At 42.4% G+C, this 17,235-nt stretch overlaps 1 protein-coding gene and 1 pseudogene across 8 annotated transcripts; both read right to left on the bottom strand.

Annotated features, from left to right (window-relative positions):
* Positions 1-577: 577 nt before the first annotated feature.
* Positions 578-15,403, bottom strand: LOC122153614 (protein ecdysoneless homolog). Of its 8 annotated transcripts, none has more exons than XM_042794079.1 (8): positions 13,846-15,403; positions 12,922-13,066; positions 7,740-7,952; positions 6,854-7,046; positions 4,602-4,687; positions 3,704-3,810; positions 1,327-1,547; positions 578-718 (listed from the first exon to the last, which is right to left on the bottom strand). In XM_042794079.1, the coding sequence occupies exons 5-8, from the start codon at positions 4,679-4,681 to the stop codon at positions 593-595; spliced, it is 534 nt and encodes a 177-aa protein (XP_042650013.1). In that variant the 5' UTR covers positions 4,682-4,687; positions 6,854-7,046; positions 7,740-7,952; positions 12,922-13,066; positions 13,846-15,403; the 3' UTR covers positions 578-592. The 8 variants fall into 8 exon arrangements, 7 of the variants coding, with proteins under 7 accessions (XP_042650013.1, XP_042650014.1, XP_042650015.1 ...); XM_042794080.1 differs by having other exon boundaries at positions 7,774-7,952; XM_042794081.1 differs by lacking the exon at positions 12,922-13,066.
* Positions 13,848-16,343, bottom strand: LOC122153616 (annotated as a pseudogene).
* Between the last annotated feature and the right edge of the window lie 892 nt (positions 16,344-17,235).

Below are 17,235 nucleotides of genomic sequence, written 5' to 3'. Positions count from 1 at the left end.
GGAATTGATCTGAGGAAACACTAACCCAATAGCCCCCTGTTTTGCCAATTGACGGGGTTAACACAAAGGACACAGACACCAAGCTAAAGAAATGGGCTTATTTTACTTTAGTTTAAAGCAGCAGAAAGAATAAGCAAGGTAACGCACCTAGTCATTGCTACATAAAGCTGGCTATAGTGATTAAGAAAGATCCATCACCAATTGCCCTCCTACTTTACCATCACCCTGACCCGTGCATCAGCTGGGGAGCCCCGTCCCAGCGAAGGGTCGGAGAGCCTTTCCCGGCAGCTGGGAAGTCCCACGCAGGGCGTCCGCTCGTAGGTGGGGTCTGCGTCTGTGCTGTGAGGGGGCCCGGCTTTTATACAGTTTAACAAACAAGTCTAAACAAAATGCAGGGGAGATAGGTGGTAGATTGATGTGCCTCACTCAGGTGTGTCCGGATCTGGCCAGGATCTGGGCATGTCTGAAGAGTTTCTGTTTTTCTTTACATTTGGGATTTATAGTTACTTCCTGTTGTGTACTTACAGTTCCCAGGGATTGTTCCCAGGGTTACATTTCATGCTGATAAGATGCTGGTTGCTGGTCGTGGAATTCACTCAGAAGTCAACTTTGGTTTGAGGCCTATTGTTTGGGCCTTTTTTATTTCAGTCAACTCAGTATCTTCAGCTCCGGAATCAGGGCCAGCACTTTGAGACGTAGTTGCATTAACAGAACTTGCCTATAGTAAGTATAAAGACAAAGTTTTATCAAACTTTATGAACAGGTTTAAAAAAAAAAGACAAACCACAAGAGAGAAGAAAACAAGGAGACAGCTCTGCAGCCAACAAAGTTCAGTATGTTCCACACTGTCTTAACAGACAGGAATTTAGTCACCAAATGCGCATGCCAGTTAAAAATCATCACTTTCCATTATACAGATAAAGTTCCAAGAGAAAGACATAGAGGGTTACTGAGTCCTGGCTCACTTTCCTATGGGAGTGATCTTCTACAGGAACTCAAACAGTCAAGCTGCAGCTGCTTGCCTTACTACTGAAACAGGGTAAAACAGGGAAATGAAACTAAGTCTTGGAAACAATGTGCAAGTTAAAGCTTCCCTACGTTGGTTTTCTTCCCACCCCCCCAGAAAAATACACCATGGTGCAGCTGCGGCACATTTTGCTTGCGCGTGCGATTTTCATTTTATTTTTTAATAATTAGTTAGCACATGATTAGAAGACAGAAGTTTTTGATTACATTACTCGGAATGATCACTTTTAGCATAATTCCTCTTTCCTACTAAAGCTCTCAACACTTTATGCTACAAACTAGAACTCGAGGCATACTTACCCCTCTCTTTTGGACGGTGAAACTTTTACCAACGTTGGTATGTGCCAGTTCACGGTCCATCTCACTCATGTATGACTTGAGACTGCCTATAAGCTCATTAGGCGGCACCTTCTGGTCTTGCCTTTGATCTTCCACATCTAAGTCTTCATCATCCTTGTTCGAGAAATCAAACTCCTCCTCTTCATCCAGACCATCAGAATCCAGCTCTTCTGAGTCTGCCCCTACATATATATTATTTTGTGTCAGTACAGATAGCAAACAAATCAGCACAGCGACCATGGGTGACGGATGGATGACCCAGGAAAGCCAAATAACCATGAGATATTCTGACAAAAGAAACAAAGAAGCAATCTCACCTAAAATTCTGACTAACGCTTTTGTAAAAGAATCTACATCAAAGGTAACATGGGATTCATCAGGTGACCTGATATCTAAAAAAATTTTTAAATAAATAAAGCTTTTAGGCTTGCATAAGCTGACACAGACATAAGCCATATGGCATACAGATTTCTCTCGAGCCTAGACTGAAGGTGGAACATTTGAACTGATGGTCTTGGAAGTGCTTAGAAGTCTGAGGCCTGTATGAACTAGGAACGAAACAGCAACGGGAGGAGTTCCTGGCACGAAAGAGAAAATAAACCCAACAACTTTAACCGTTTGTTGTGGTCAAATAAAAATTGCACCGAAGGGAACCAAAATAAACATGCCCGAATCTTTCTGGAACAAAGTGGTGGTGCTACACCTCAGACAAAGATTTAAAAAGCTGAGAATCTTGGAGGTCTCCTGCCTAGAAAGAACACCGCAGGCTTCATTCTAGTCTCTTTTAAGGCTCAGTGGTTTGCCCCCCCTTTTTTTTTTTTTTTTTTTTTTTTTGTTCCTTTATTTTTTAAATAACTGAAAAAAGTCCACATTATAACTCAGACATTGACACTAACAGTAATTAAAAAGGATCAAACAATTAAGAGTATAAATTGAGTAGACCCTTATACGCTTGATACAGTTTACACAGCATTATTTTCTCAATATTAAAGCTACTAAAAAGAACTTGGACAATATGCTCCTACCTCACCCTTTGTTTTTTAAAATTAAAGGCCTGTCCACACCAGTCACACACACTTTCTTAACTCCAGCACTTAATCTAGTGGCATTCTGCTCTTGCCTAACTAGTTAGGTATCTTCAGTTAGCACTCCCACTGTTGGGAATAATGACAGGGATCCACCGTGATTTGATTCTTTTCTCCTGCTTCTAGGTGTACAGTATGTGCATTACAGAATCAACCAAAGGGCTACAGCAGAAAGAAAACACATTCTACACCACGCACCAAACTTAAAAATACTACTGCCGTGGCATTTCTGCTCCTTCATGTGGTGAGACTTTGGATACAAAAGCCTTCATACTTTCAGCAACTGCTTCCAAGTCGTATTTCTGCTCTTCCTCATTGGAGGAAGGAAGGGACTCATTTCTTGCCTCCTTCAGCATCTGATCTAGATCACCTGCTGTAATCTCCAGCCAACTGTCATCTGAAAGAATGCAGGGCATATTTGTTATTCGGCACAAATCTGTCAGCCCACAATGGCCACAAAACCCAATCCAGATGGCTGAGAGTACTGCTAGCATTTTGTAGCTTATTTTTGCACTGTCAAGTTTTCGTGCTGATACAAAATAACACGGGGTATAAGGCAGAGAGAGGCTGAGAAGAGTGTTCGGATTTCATTTTACTACTTTAAAACTCTGCTCTACATGCAGCTTCAAACTAGCAGAAATTGTTGTAGCCACAGGTAATCCTTCTGCCACTAAATGAAAGAAGAAAAGGCTTACACTATAAAGGGAGACCTTCCACTACAATCATTAATGCTGAATGCTGGATTTGCATGCTAAGGCATCATTCAGAAATCCAGATGTGACCTGTGCTGCACGCTGGCAACAACTGCGTTCCTGTGACATGAGTGAAAAGAACCTATTATGTAAAGTTTATGCTGGTCTTGTATTGGCCATCAGAGTAGACCAGATAGTAATTAACTTTGTATTGTCAGCATTGGAATTGATTTATTATTATTCTTAAATGTTTAAATACCTCCTGTCTGGTATCCAGTTGACACAAAGGACTTGATCTGGTGTAAGTGTGCACTGGTGTTATCAATCTAGTGGTATCAAACCAGAAACTGGACTGCGTATTTCGCCAGTTCACAGCCCCGAGCTTATACAAACGAACTGGTTGCCTTCATCTTAAATGATGGCCCATGAATAACACCTCCAGCAGTCACATGGTAGGAGACTAAATCGACAAAGAGACTGGTACAGTGCTGTGAACATTCACCCTCTTCCCCAACAAATACTCATTTGTGATAGGAACAGTCCACCCCCCATCCGGCTCACCATCCTCTGGAAAAAGACAAGCTGCTTCTCTCTCAAATTCCTTCAAATCAACAGTTGTTGTCTGTAGCAGTGTCAAGATTTCATCACCTGGGCTCACTTCAAAAGAGCTAGACGAAAAAAATTCCATTTACTGAAATGGATTTTTACTAGCATTACGATACCAGTGGCATCACACACACTACACGCAAGTTTTCACTCCAATTCCTCAAGATTCCTTCTGTGCAAAGACATCAAAAAGGTAAGTGAATCTGGGGAAAGTACCAGAATACTACACCAATAGTATTAGCCAAAACAGGACACGGTCAGTTACTGTTACTCCTTGTTGATGACTCCAAAGCAAATTTCTCATGCTTCTTTTGTTATTTATATTTATTTTGCCTTGGTAAACATTAGGACTGCCAGATCCCAAACAGCACAAGACTGGAAATTCAAGCAACTAACAGTCAAGATATTATGAGTTGGCAAACCCTCAGATATTTTTGTAATGATTTATTTTTTGGATTTGATCTTTTAGAGAAATTTACAGCCAGCTGCCTCTCGTAAGTAAAGGAGACAGATTACTCCATATTTCTTATTCACTAAGATTGATTTTCAATTAAGCTTTTAAACACTTTCTACAACCAACCAGCCAAATGATGCTTTTCAGTCACCTCTTAACCCACTTGGAATAGCTTAGCATTTTACAAAACCAAGATAAATAGTTACTCAAGCAGTAACTTCTACTAGCAGAGTATTCTAGAGGAATTAATACCCCTATGTCTTAGCCACAGCACCTATGTTAAGTGTACAGTGGAGAAAAGGGTTCGGGTTCTTTGTAACAAGTATTAAAAAAGGTAAATTAAAGTACTTGTAGGTACTGCGTATGGATGGTTACTCATGAATTTCAAGTAGCTCTTACCTTTCGGGCTTGGTAACAGACTGTTGGAAGTAATCTTCTGCCCTGTGCAGCACTTCCAAGTATTTAGCAGATCCTTCCATTTCTCCCTATTTAATGCAAGCCACAAGTATAAATCTAAAGAATTCTCCCTCCCCTTCCTTTCCACAGACATGCTTCGTAACAATGACTATTTGTCAGACAGAAATTTAGTTCTGAGAAAAATCCCAACAAGTAATACTGCTGTGCCACGTATGCTTGGAACAGAATATAGGAAAGGGGCATAAGGTGTTTTCACTGTCAAATATGAATTGAAGTCTTGTGTTACAATATCATATGGTGTACACTAAAAACAATCGAAGAAAATACTGATCCTTACAACACAGTGTATTTACCATGCCCAAGTTACAATTGTGCAAGGATTGTGAATGAATCTCTTGGTTTTGGGGAACTATCCATACAAGTGGCATTGCAGTACTGTAAGCATATTCCCCTTCTCTTATATTTACAAGATATTAACCTAAGCATTCCGAGTTGTCTGATTCTATAACCTTCAAATAAGTAGTCAATTTATGACCAATTTGTAAACTTCAAATAAGCAATCAAAGGCATCTTTTTAAAAAAAAAAAAAAACAAAACAAAAAGCCCCACACAAACAAAAAATACACTTACATGGCCCCAAATGTATCGATGGGTGTTAAGTATAGATCTTAAAGAATATCTAATTCTAAATGCATGCAAATGAAATGTAAAACAGTTAAAACAGTTATACTGACACACAGCCAAACTGTGGTTTCCTTTATTCGAGTGTATTTCCACTTTCTTTAGATGAATAAATTCATCCGCAAATCCTGCCTTTTCCTTTTTAATTTCCAAAAGAAATTAACTCATTTCAAAGGGGAACAAACTGCACAGATCTCCTGTAGAGACATCCACTAATTTCCCACAGACAGAAGCACCAGATTTCTTGCCCTGCTGTAACTACTTACACAAGTTCAAGAGCTACAACATGTTTTTCCTGGCATGTTTAAAAGACAAACACACACACACAACTACACCCTGAAATAATTCTTTTCCTTCAGGTTGCTGAGGAGGAATCTCGCCCACAGGGGACCGCTTAACACATTGCTCTTGGAATCAGGAGATACTTTACTGCACTTGGAGCACAAAATTTCAAAGCCATGGGCCTGTATAAGAGATGCAACAACATGAGACTCTCCAGATGTGCCACATTTAAGTGCACCTTTAAATGACCGCGTAAAGAACTGACTGCCATCGAGCTCCTGATACTGCCACTTGAGAGAAGCAGGTGCCAAACCCAATTATATGTCAGGGAGCAGTATCTTGCTTTGGAAGCTGAAATCTGTCTTTCTGCAGCAATAATGGTTCATTTTGACTTCGCAAAGTTTCTCTACATGGGAAAAGCAACCTGGAAGACAGATCTGTAGTGCACAAGCTACTCCTCATACAAGCATGAAGGCTTGACCTGTACTTGTAATCTATATAAGTACAAGAGTGCTCTAGCCTGTAAAAGAAAGCCCCCACAATAATGTACTTCCAGAAAAATGGTAACTGAATTTGCTCGCATTATTCTGTACAAGCAGGCAACTTACAAGCAGAGTAACTTCTTGGACATAGGTAAACAAGCAAACTAAAGACTAAGTACAAAATGCATAAAAAGTAATTACCAGCTTCATGCCCAGTTCATAGGCTTTGTATTGAGGGTGAGATGGGAGGGGCAGCGTGTATCCACTTTGACTCCCAAACTTATTTTCAGGAGTCTAGCGGTATAACTCTGTTATGCAAACATATCCAACACAACACTGCTTGGACAAGGAACATAAACCACTTCCTAAAGTAGCTTTCACAGAGCTGCGTAAGCACCGCTGAGAAGGGGAAAAGCCTTGGAATGAACACCTAGGGGTAGTTAGGAGCAACTCCTGGTGTTGGCTGGCAGTGCTGTCAGACTGCTCCGATCACAGAACTAGATGAATTTCCTTAGCGAGCATTCCAGCAGAGGAGCTACTAACAGTAACCTCCGACTTCAGAGGCACTTCTGATTAGCCATTTGAAAGCCTAGCTATGTCAATCTGAAGGCAGAAAAGCTATTTAACATAAAGAACTGGAAATGCATGTCTAGTGTCAAAAATAAAAAATAAGTCAGAAAACATTCTATTTTAACAATTAAATCCACATAGTTGTATCACCTGACCACAGAACCTTCGTCACTTACAGAACCTAATTCAGTGACAAGTTTCATCAGAAGGATCACCTACTATGGTCACCACACGCTCGTCTGGAGGGAAAGTCTGAGAAGAGCCACACGCTCGTAAATCCACAGGCTCTCGCAGGTGAAAGGCCTGGACTGCTGCAGCCACCAACGAAGGGCGCTGCCTCAGCACTGCCACAATGCCTGCTGGAAGGTAGCAGTGGGCTCGGTGAAATGAGGTCTGAATTTTCTCAGGATACCTGCATTGTACAATAACATAGCGTAGTAAGTGCATCGCAAGCAGAAACCACTCTTTAAGCTAATATTCCCATTTTCACTTTAATACTAATCTGTATTATGGGCCAAATGCCAGTTGATTATTCTAAACTAAAGTTAAAACTCCGCTAATCTAACACGTGGCATGTCTGTTTATACAGAACTACACATGGCTAATAAAAATTTAATCCCCACATTGGTAAAATGAATCACTGTGAACTTGACTAACATGTCCTACTCCACAGCATCCTTCACTGCACCGGCTGTAGAAGTCATCTGGCTCGTGCTGTCAAATCCTTGCAAAAAATAACTTATGGTGCTGAATAGACCTGTGAGAAGCTATCGCTCTGAAAAGCGTGATGGTTCTACACTTTAGTTTGCAATCCTTTTTCTCCCTCCTCAAAGGGCTCCTAAAGGCCCACAGAACTTCCAGATTTTTCAGTACAAGAAGGAAGTGAAGGCAGAATAACTTGTCCTTGTCAGGTGTGGCATCACAGCAGTGAACCAGTTCCAGAGCCCCCAGATCACAGCACAGCCTACAGGGCACTGGTCCCCCTCTTCAGAAGAAGACCACAGAAAAAACACTAGTTTCTGAAAAGGAAGCCACTTTATCACACCTAACAGGAAAACGACTGAATACAAGAAAGCACCTCAGACAGCCCAGAATCAAAACTCACCGTTGCAGAAGACCAAAGTGAAACACCCACACACCCACTGATGCGCTTCTACACTGCTGTTGGGATGGGCTCTGCAGCCAGGAACTCCTCTGAACAGGTGGACAACAGCGTCACCGCCTGCGAGACTGTCAGAGTGGTGGCAGATAGGTCACGTTCCTGCTCCTGGGTCTCTGACAGCGGGATGAGGTGCAGCTCTCCTTTGTAAAAGAACACCTGGCAGGTAGCAACAGTCTCATCAGACAGGATCGGAACAGTCACACACTAGGCAGCCGAAAATTTAATTTAATATACAAATGCACATGTTTAAACAGAGAGAATACCGAAGTACAAATAATACAGAAAACAGCACATTTTTTTTTTAAATGCGAGTTGAGGTAAATACAGATGCCACAGACCATGATCCAACCAGTAAATAAAAAAAAAAAACCTGTTTTAACTGCAACACGTTTGGTCCAATGTATTTGGTTTCGTTAATAACAGCAATAGCAAACGTTTCTCTTCAACTAGAGATTTGCTTCAGGAGAATCAGCATAATTTAACTGCTGAAGAACAGGACAGGAACTGAAAAGCATTGTTTCAGGTGCTACACATGACCTCTGTCGGTTCCCCATCCTAAGAACTGAATTGCAACATTATCAACTTCCTCACTCCTTCTGTTCCCTCAACTGGAAGGAAAATATGGCCCTGAGAGTCAAGACACAGGTTTGCAATTAACTCCTGTGTTGTGTTCCACCCCTTTTCTTTTAAGAGTCTTGTGGGAAAAAAAAAAGAAAAAAAAATTAAACAAATCTGTGGTAATGAAAAAGTAAGTTCCTTTCATTTAAATCCATTGCCAAGAAACTCTGGGACTAGCAATCACCCACAGCAAGCTGATGTGGCTGCAGAATGAAAGTCTACTGCAGACAAGACTAGTTGCACGCGTGTACACCAGTGTTACAGTCAACCAATGAACCTTACTTATTTCAACTTTACCAGCAGAGATTTAGGTTTTTTACCTCATGGCACACACAAGCTCTAGTCTAGTCAGGTGAAAGGGAGCTTGTTCAGAGACTACAGGAGAGAAGAAGTTAACTTTTGTGCCCCGGAACAGCTTTTTTTTTAAGCACTCCCTGTTAACTTTGTTTTGATGCCAAGTATCACCTCCACCTGGAAAGGGCGGCACAGAGAGCAGGGGGTTAGGTGCACGTTCTGAAAACTAGCTCCGTCAAGACAAATGACGCTGGATTCATTTCATCAGCAGTGGTTTGGGACTCCTTACAGAGTTGTCAGCATTCCCCACATAAAAATACACTAACAAGATAGGAGTGAAGCTGCAAAAGTTAATGGAAGCTGCAAGGGTTAAGGTAGCAAGTACATGGGTGACTGTCAGAGGACAGGAGGGGTCTTTTAGCTTGTTGAGTAGCTGAGCGGCCTCCTACCACTTACAAGTGGTACAAGAGGCAACTGAAAGGCACTAAACTGAAGTAACTGGTTTTTAAGCAAGACAGGAATGGTTCCTACTGAAATCTGCTCCCTCCCCCGCCCCCCAAAAATCCAACCCCAGTATCTTTAAATACAAGCTGAGTTTTGACTGATGTATTAACAAAAAAAAAAATTGAAATCAGCAGAAGAACTTCGTAGACTTGAACACTTTATGAAATATCCAGGAACATAGTAGTTGCCTGCAATGCAGCAACTGTGAAAGCATAAAATTTGCCTCTTTTGGATGGCCAGGCACTTGTCTCAAACTTGCCTAAGTCTTACGTAACACAGTTGATATTAGAATAAAAAAAAAAAAAAACACCAAAAAAGAAAAGCATTTTAGTTTTAAGCTAAAGGAGATGCATTTGGTACTTAGTTTTAATACCTTTCAAAAGTCCTAAAGTTGTACATGATCTCTGTTTATTAGGTCTTCAGCTGCATGGTTCTCTGAAAGCCCACAGTCGAGGTGGATCAGTCACAAAAAGCAAACAGGGGTTCTAAACGTGCCATGAAGAAGTGTCCATCCATGACCAGAGTCATGCACCAGCTCTCATTCTCAGCAATGTCAACATTGTTTACAGCAGAGTCTTCAAACACCCATCCTTATGAATAGTTATTTTTTTATCAATCTAAGAAGCAGCTGCCAAAGATTAGCAGGGGTATACTTAAAACATTCCATTTGCCACCAGTAGAAGTAGTTATACTCCAGTGGAAGGGTAAATGCACTCCAGTGGGCAGTAAAGCCTAACTCCTAGAAAATCCAGACAACACACTCAGCCACTGCTGTTTTCCCATTACTGGCTTATGACCTGTTCATCTTGTTACAGGCAAGTACTGCAGAATCTGCCAATTTTTCTGTTAGCTCTACAGAAGATGAAAGATTTTCCATCACAGCAGTAATTTCAATGTTAAAAGCTGTATTTATATGTTTAAAGCAACATTATACTATCAAAAGCAAGCACTACACGTCGCTGCTTCTACAACTCAACTTAGACAAGTTATGAATCCTGTAATAACTGCAGCAGATATCAACGCAGTTGTATAAAAATAAGGTAGCAAACCAGCTGAGCAGAACTGATGACTTTAAGGGTAGCACACTAGTGACTCTTCCTGTGTTACGTACTTGGACCTCTTCCTCACTGACTGAGGGTGGAAGAGGCAGAAGGGACTCTTACTGCAAGTAGTTCCAGACAGTATTCAAAGAAAGTACGTTGTCTTCCTGGCGGGATATTTCATGGTAATTTTGCAAAATAGGTCAGTCTCCCTTTCTAAAAATGCCTGCAATTACCGAAGATTTCTGCGCTCTGCCCTGAGGCTCCAAACCCACAGATGCAACGACGTTGTTAGTAGATGGGTTCTGCACTGGGACAGATGTATCAGTGGTATTTGCTGCAGTTGCCCTTGTGGCCCCAAATTAGACAAAAACATGAAATACATGCTTCTAAGTGATTAGCTGAAGGTCTTACTCCCAAAACAGTAAACTCCAGATGATAAATAAGCGTACAGACGAGGTGAGGATAACCACTTAATGTATTTTAACAAAATTAGGACGCTGCATGAAAACAGTTTTTCCTTTAAAAAATTGTCCAATTAAAAAGCACTTTCTTTCTAAATTTCCCTTATTAATGCTTTCTAAATTACAATTCATAATGAAAAAAACTAGTCGGTATTCTTTAGGAAGTAGCTCCTACTATCCCACTCTGTTATGTAATCTATCAAATGTTAGTGGTACCTACAGAACAGCTAATCATTTTTAATCCATATTGAAGTTATTGAGTCCAGTTGATCCAAGCATGCTTTACTCAAAAAGAAGGGAAAAGAAAGCAAAGCAGAACTGTGCAAATGTAACTAAGTTACCTTTCCTTTGCATTTCTAGAGGGGTGAAAAAAAAAAAAAAAAAGCTGTGGCCTCAGTTGAAATCTCTTGGGTTTGCATAGAGGCAAATTGATGCTAAAGAGAGGCCTCTGTTCACTAAACCCTTTCAAAATACAATTTCTTTTAACAGCTGACACTACTGGAACATTGTACAGTGTGGCATTTAGTTACATCAAGCTCACTGGAGATAAGCATCCCCTTTATATCGGTGCCATTCCTCAGGGGGCAAGGTAGTTTTCTGTAGCCCTAGTGCGTAAGAGTTACAAAAATATACAAATAAACTTGAACAGACTTCTAGTAATATAATGTAGTATTTTATAGCTAAGAGGAGTCAGTGTGTTAAAAAAGTGAAAGCAGTCTCACCATAAGGTAATTTTTGGTTTCTGTACAAATGGTTGACACGAGACTTCTGGGCTGGTAGGTGTCTATTTTGTATAGCAAAAGTAACGTTCAGGTCCATGTGTTGTGCAACACAGAGATATGCTGTACTCTCAGAATCAGGATAATTTTTGAAAGAAGCCGCGTAAAGGAATAGTTACCATCTACCTCTAGCTTCCCCTTGGGAAGCTCTATTAAATAGCCAGCTCCTGAATGCTATCACTGAAGCAGTGAGGACTTTCAGCTCAAAAGGTAAGTGTTCACATTGTCGCTCATAAGCCTCTGAAAAATGATCCACAAAATAAAGCCAGCCTCATCCCTTTGTGACAGAGTTGAAAACTAGTTAATTACCCTTCAAATTCATAACCCCACACACTGTCAGGTGGTTTAAAAACAGCTGAAGCATAAACCTTTCAAGTATTTGCAGATCCTACTTAAGGAATTCACTTCTGAAATAACAGAAGGGTTGACAAATGTAGTGAAGTAGCTAATCGCTACCACCCTACAGCAGACTTGACTGTGATGCTATTGAAATAACAAGCAATGCATTTCTGAGCTTTGGAACTCCTTGTCACGGGACATCACAAACCCTAGAAATGCACAGAACCGACTCTCTCCTGTGGATTTTTCAGCTATTGCCTCACCTCAGTGTGTCAGAGGATTCCTGCACAGTGACATACATGCTGCACTCTTCTTCCTAAGGCATCTGCCACAGGCAATCCAAGGCCAAACACGAGCCGGCCCTTTCATGGAACATGGCATCACCAGCACTGACGTCGCAGCCAACAATGTAGCCATAGTTACAGCTGCTATACAAATACTACAAAGTAGTATTTACTTGACTTCAATCAGTCAGAAGAGTCCGCACAATCAGTTTGTTTTGAACAGCTACACAGAAAACGTAGAGAGGGCTGGGGAAGCAACTTAGCACAGAATTCTATGAAAACTTTTCCTCTATTAAATCTGCAATATTCCAAAGTATCTTTAGAAAACCACTGAAAATACCTGTTGAGCTGAAGTTCAAAGACTTTTAACAAACAGCAGAAGGTTTGTTACATAAGAAACATGTGGCTAGCAAAAAGATAAGGTTTCCAACTCAGAAACCTCAGGAATCGCCACTGAAGACTCTCAAAGGTGAGAGGTTACACCATTTTACCATCAACTGTACCAATATCCATTAGGTGTTTGGAAGGAAGGTGCTTCAAAAGAACTTGAATAAACACACCATGGTCCCAAACCTCACACCGCTTCCTTACTGTAACAACTTTTACTCAGGAATCTGTTTGATCCTAACCGAAGAGCACCCAAAGGATTTTTCAAGAGTAGCACCAGAATGCTTTGTCTTGTTCATGATGCATTCTGTATCCTACCTCCCAGTCACAGCAAACTGATGCACACACTCTGAAACAGTAGCCCAGAAAAACTCTGAAATTCTCCCAAATCCACGTGATCCCATACAAAATGATACCTGGTATCTCAGCCTACACCATTCTTTATTTCTTTCCTTTCTTGGCTGCAGTCGTCTTTTCTCCTTTTTTAGCATTTTTCCCGTATTTTGCTTCCAGTTGGTCCAAAAAGTCATCCATTTCCTTTTTTCGATCTTTATTTCTGCTCTGGGGGAAAGGAAATTAAAAAAGAAAACCGACCCAAAACTTTTACTACTTCCTAGTACAGATTATTCTAGTGAAGTTGATAGTATGACAGCTACATAAAATATTGGAATATATTAAACAGGGAACGCAAGCAATATAATACAATACAAATATAACACAATACAAAGTGTAGTACCATCAAGCAAAATTCTACTTGTATACTCTAGGCTCTATACCTAACTTCTCCTGAAGTATCGAGACAGACGTAAAGTGGCTATAAAAATTCCCAACATAAGCCTAGGAAAAGCAAAACAATTTCTAAGTTTAGACCCAAAACTCTACTGCAGTCTGAGGAATGATTAAGCATGAATGTTCTAGGAAGCCCACTGGATGATGAGAAACAGAAAACATTCCAAAAAGCAGAATGTAAACAGTATGTTTCTTTCCTCGGTCCTCAAGATACAAAACAGGAAGACCTATCAGCTTCTACATCCTGATGGAATCCCTCAGAGAAAAAATCATTAATACTCCATGTCTAACTACCTAAAACTAGAAGTTAAATATTTTGATTGTGTATGCCATAAGGATATTTGAATAACTTTGTTAATTTTCAAAAGACGCAGGCAGTAAAATCCATACCACACTGACTATTAAGTAAAGTACATAGGTAGCTAACATTAAGGTCAGGTTTTAACCTCAGAACTCTCAAGTTGCAAGGATCCAAACTACAAAGAGGCTCAGGGAGAACGGAATTATAGGCCAGCAACATACTTATCTTCAGCAGATAGAAAAAGCCTTACTCGAATCAGTGCTTTCAAATCATCTTCTCCACCAAGTCCCAGTTCAGCTTTAGTCTCTTCTGCCTCTCTAGCTTCTTTTTCTGCCGAAAATAGCCAACTAGTTTTTTAACAAGTATTTTGCAAGTTTTTTGACACAGTCTTATAATAGTTATGAAACACTTTTTTTTTTTTTTTTTTTTTTTTAATCTGTATACAACTAGCTGCAAGGAAACACAAATCGTTTCCAAATTTGGCCACAGATGACAAACTGGTGAAAGAAAGACCATTCTGGCTTTAGTAGAGCGGGACAGTTTTTTGTTGTTTCACAATGCTGAATGTGATGTCTATGCCTATCCCTGTTCCCCCCACCCACACTTTTTTTGTCTTGGCAGCTATTACATTTTCTTTAACTTAGAGAACGGTTACTGCGATGTGCATGTAAGATCCACAAAGTGTTCAAAAAACCCTACGTTGAAGAAGAGGTCCATTTAGTCCAGAATGTTATTTCACACTCGCCAGAAGGCGAGCATAACGTATTTCTACCACGTACACTGAACTCCAGCAGCTCATAGCTGTGTAAATAAATGCAGGGACATGCTAAACTGTAATAAGCCATTGTGTATAATAATAAAGAATTAATAATAAAACAGAGAAATAAAGATTGGCAGCAGCCTATCACAGCTCAAAAGCCTGTCACAACAATTGGGGGGGGGGGGGGGGGGGAAGGGGGGAGAACACAGGTGTCCAAATGTGAAAGTCAAAGACACAGAGCAAGTTCTGTAACCCAGAAATCCTGTGGCAAACATTTCCCTCAAGAACAGTTCCACTTATTTCTAACAAGGAAGATTAAAAGCTTATCATAAAAAATATGCTTCCCTTTGGTCCCGGATTGATATAACCTACCCGCTTTTTCCTCACAATCATTTTCTGCTTAGACTCTCTTACAAAACCTTTGTAGAATGGGACTTCTCCACAGTCAATGGCTTTTTCTACGACTTTCCGTATTCTCGGTTCATCTGTATAGTCCACGCACAACACAGACTCCATTATTCTGTCCAGGTCACCCTCACAATCCACATATGCTGCTTTAATAACAGCTAGCTCTTTGTCCGAATCTTTCTAGCTCTTTTCGAAGTCTGCAATATCTTTCACTGTGATCTGAAGCAAAGAAGTGACACTTCTGAAGTTACGTGATTTATTCACCAGATGGATTTCAGAGACAGCGTTAAACAAAACAAATCAAAACAAAACAAAAAGAGAAGCCACGTGCTTTACCCGAAGCTCGCCAGGGAGCTCCCCGCTTCCCGCAGGGCCTGCCCCCGCCCAGGCGAGCCCTGCGGGGCCCCGGCCCAGCTCTCACCTTCCTGAAGAGCAGCCGCCAGTACTCTTGCCAGTCCCGCTCGCCCCTCAGCACCTCGCCCTCCTCGCCCACCGTGCCCTGCTCACCGTACAGGGCGCGCTGCTCCGCCTCGCTGAGGACGGCGTAGGCCTTGCCCAGGATCTGCGGGCACAGAGGGGCCGGCCGGTCAGGCCGGCAGCAGCGGGGCGGCCGGCAGCCTCCCTCACCTGGAACCGCCGCGTCGCCGCCTCCTTGGCGTGGGGCTCGGCGCGGCCGGGGTGGACGCGGAGCGAGGCGCGGGGCAGCCGCGGCGGATCTCCCGCGGCGAGGCCCGCCGGCGGGCGCCCAGGACGCGGCAGCGCTCGGCAGAGCCCAGGGCGGCCCCGCACGGCTCCAGCAGCCCCAGCCCGCCCGGCCGCCCCGCGCGAGCCTGGGCCGAGCCCGCGCATGCGCGGCGCGGCGGCGGTAGCGCCCTCAGGGAGGCGGGCGGGATTCCCCCCCCTCAGCCGCGCCGCGCCAAGCTGCTCCCCTCCCCTCCCCTCCCCTCCCCTCCCCTCCGCTCCGCTCCGCTCCGCTCCCCTCCGCTCCCCTCCGCGGCTGCAGCCGCTCCGCGGGCGGGCGCGGGGGGCGGCAGGGGAGGGGGAAGGCTTCCCGCACAATTAATTGGAGCGGGCAGGAGCTGCGCAGACGCCGGCGGCCAGGCTGCAGCCGGCCCGGCTTCCCCCGCCGCCCCCCCGCCGCTCCGAGGACGGTTTGGGTGCGGGCGGCTGCCCCTCGGGGACGGGCCGGGAACCTGCTGAGGAGCGAGAGCCTCCGCCCTCGGGACGCGCTCTGTGTTCTCCTGCGAAGGAAGAAAGCCAGGTGCGCTCAGACACAGTTAGCAGCAGTACGTTTTAAAACCAGCGGAAAACAAACAGATAAAACAAACGGGCGAGCAACTCCTCTTCGGCTTTCCACTTCCCCCTGGTAAAAACGAAGCTTTGCTGGCTTTTGTGAGTCATTCGGGATGGATGAAATCCACTGCCTACTGAAAAAGCTTGCCTGCCTTCTAAAAATAGACTCCCCAAATTCCTATGAGGCTTTCACTAAGGCAGACAGACCCCGGTAAAGGAAAACAAGCACCTCTTACAAATACCTACATTTATTACGTCAAAACTCAAAGTTCTAACAGTTCGCACATAGTCTTTTCCTTCCAGGCTGTCCCAAATGTGACAACAGGAAGGCAAAAGTGTTTGCATGTATCCCAACAAAGCCATGGAATAAAAGTCCTGTAAAGATACATTTATAGAAAACTCATATGGTCTTTAATGAAATGCAACATAGGTGGTATACACTGATTGATTCGTACAAAAAGACAGATGCATGAAATAAAAGTTAGTATTTTACCTTTCCTGTGCCTTTTGTTGAAATGTAGAACATTTCGCTACCAATACCACGGAGGGAATAAAACACAGCAGCATTAACTCACATTTCAGCTCTTATTTACAGCATTTAGATGGTAACATTGCAGAATATTCTTGCTTTCATTCAAAATATCTTATAAAAGCTAGCTGTTATCTACCATTACTGGAGAGCTCTGCTGATGTCAGTGAGTATCACTACTCACAGCTTGATTAACCAGTTACTGTTGTACAGTTGAGGCTACACCTGCAATGATTATTTCAGTCAGTTCTGAGAGATACCGCATCCTCTCTTCCCTGATCATCTTTTCTACTTCTCCAGTGGGCCCTTTATGGGTTCTCCAAATTTTGGTGCTAATGCAGACTGCAGCATTAACACAGCAGGACAAAGACGTGACAACCAAAGGGCATCAAATATAAAATACTTAACCATTTCATTCTTCTGATTTTTTCAACTTTAATTTTGCCTCATTTTCATATGAAGAAGCTTTGGCTGTTTCAGCTTTGTTTACAGGTTTCAGCAGTTTTCTTTTCTGGCTTTTGCTTTCTGGAACGTATCAGGTCTTCGCATCCAAGTTTGACCATTTTTGCTTCCCACAACTGCATTTCATTCTCGTACCGAACCTTATCATCTTCAGCAAGCTGCATGTATGGCTGGGAGAAAAGAAGGTA

This window comes from Tyto alba, unplaced genomic scaffold (genome assembly GCF_018691265.1).
Source record: "Tyto alba isolate M040663 unplaced genomic scaffold, T.alba_DEE_v4.0 Super-Scaffold_2000002059, whole genome shotgun sequence".
Lineage (NCBI taxonomy): Eukaryota > Metazoa > Chordata > Aves > Strigiformes > Tytonidae > Tyto > Tyto alba.
The sequence above is the reverse complement of the archived record's forward strand: the minus strand, read 5'-3'. Positions and strand labels throughout refer to the sequence as shown.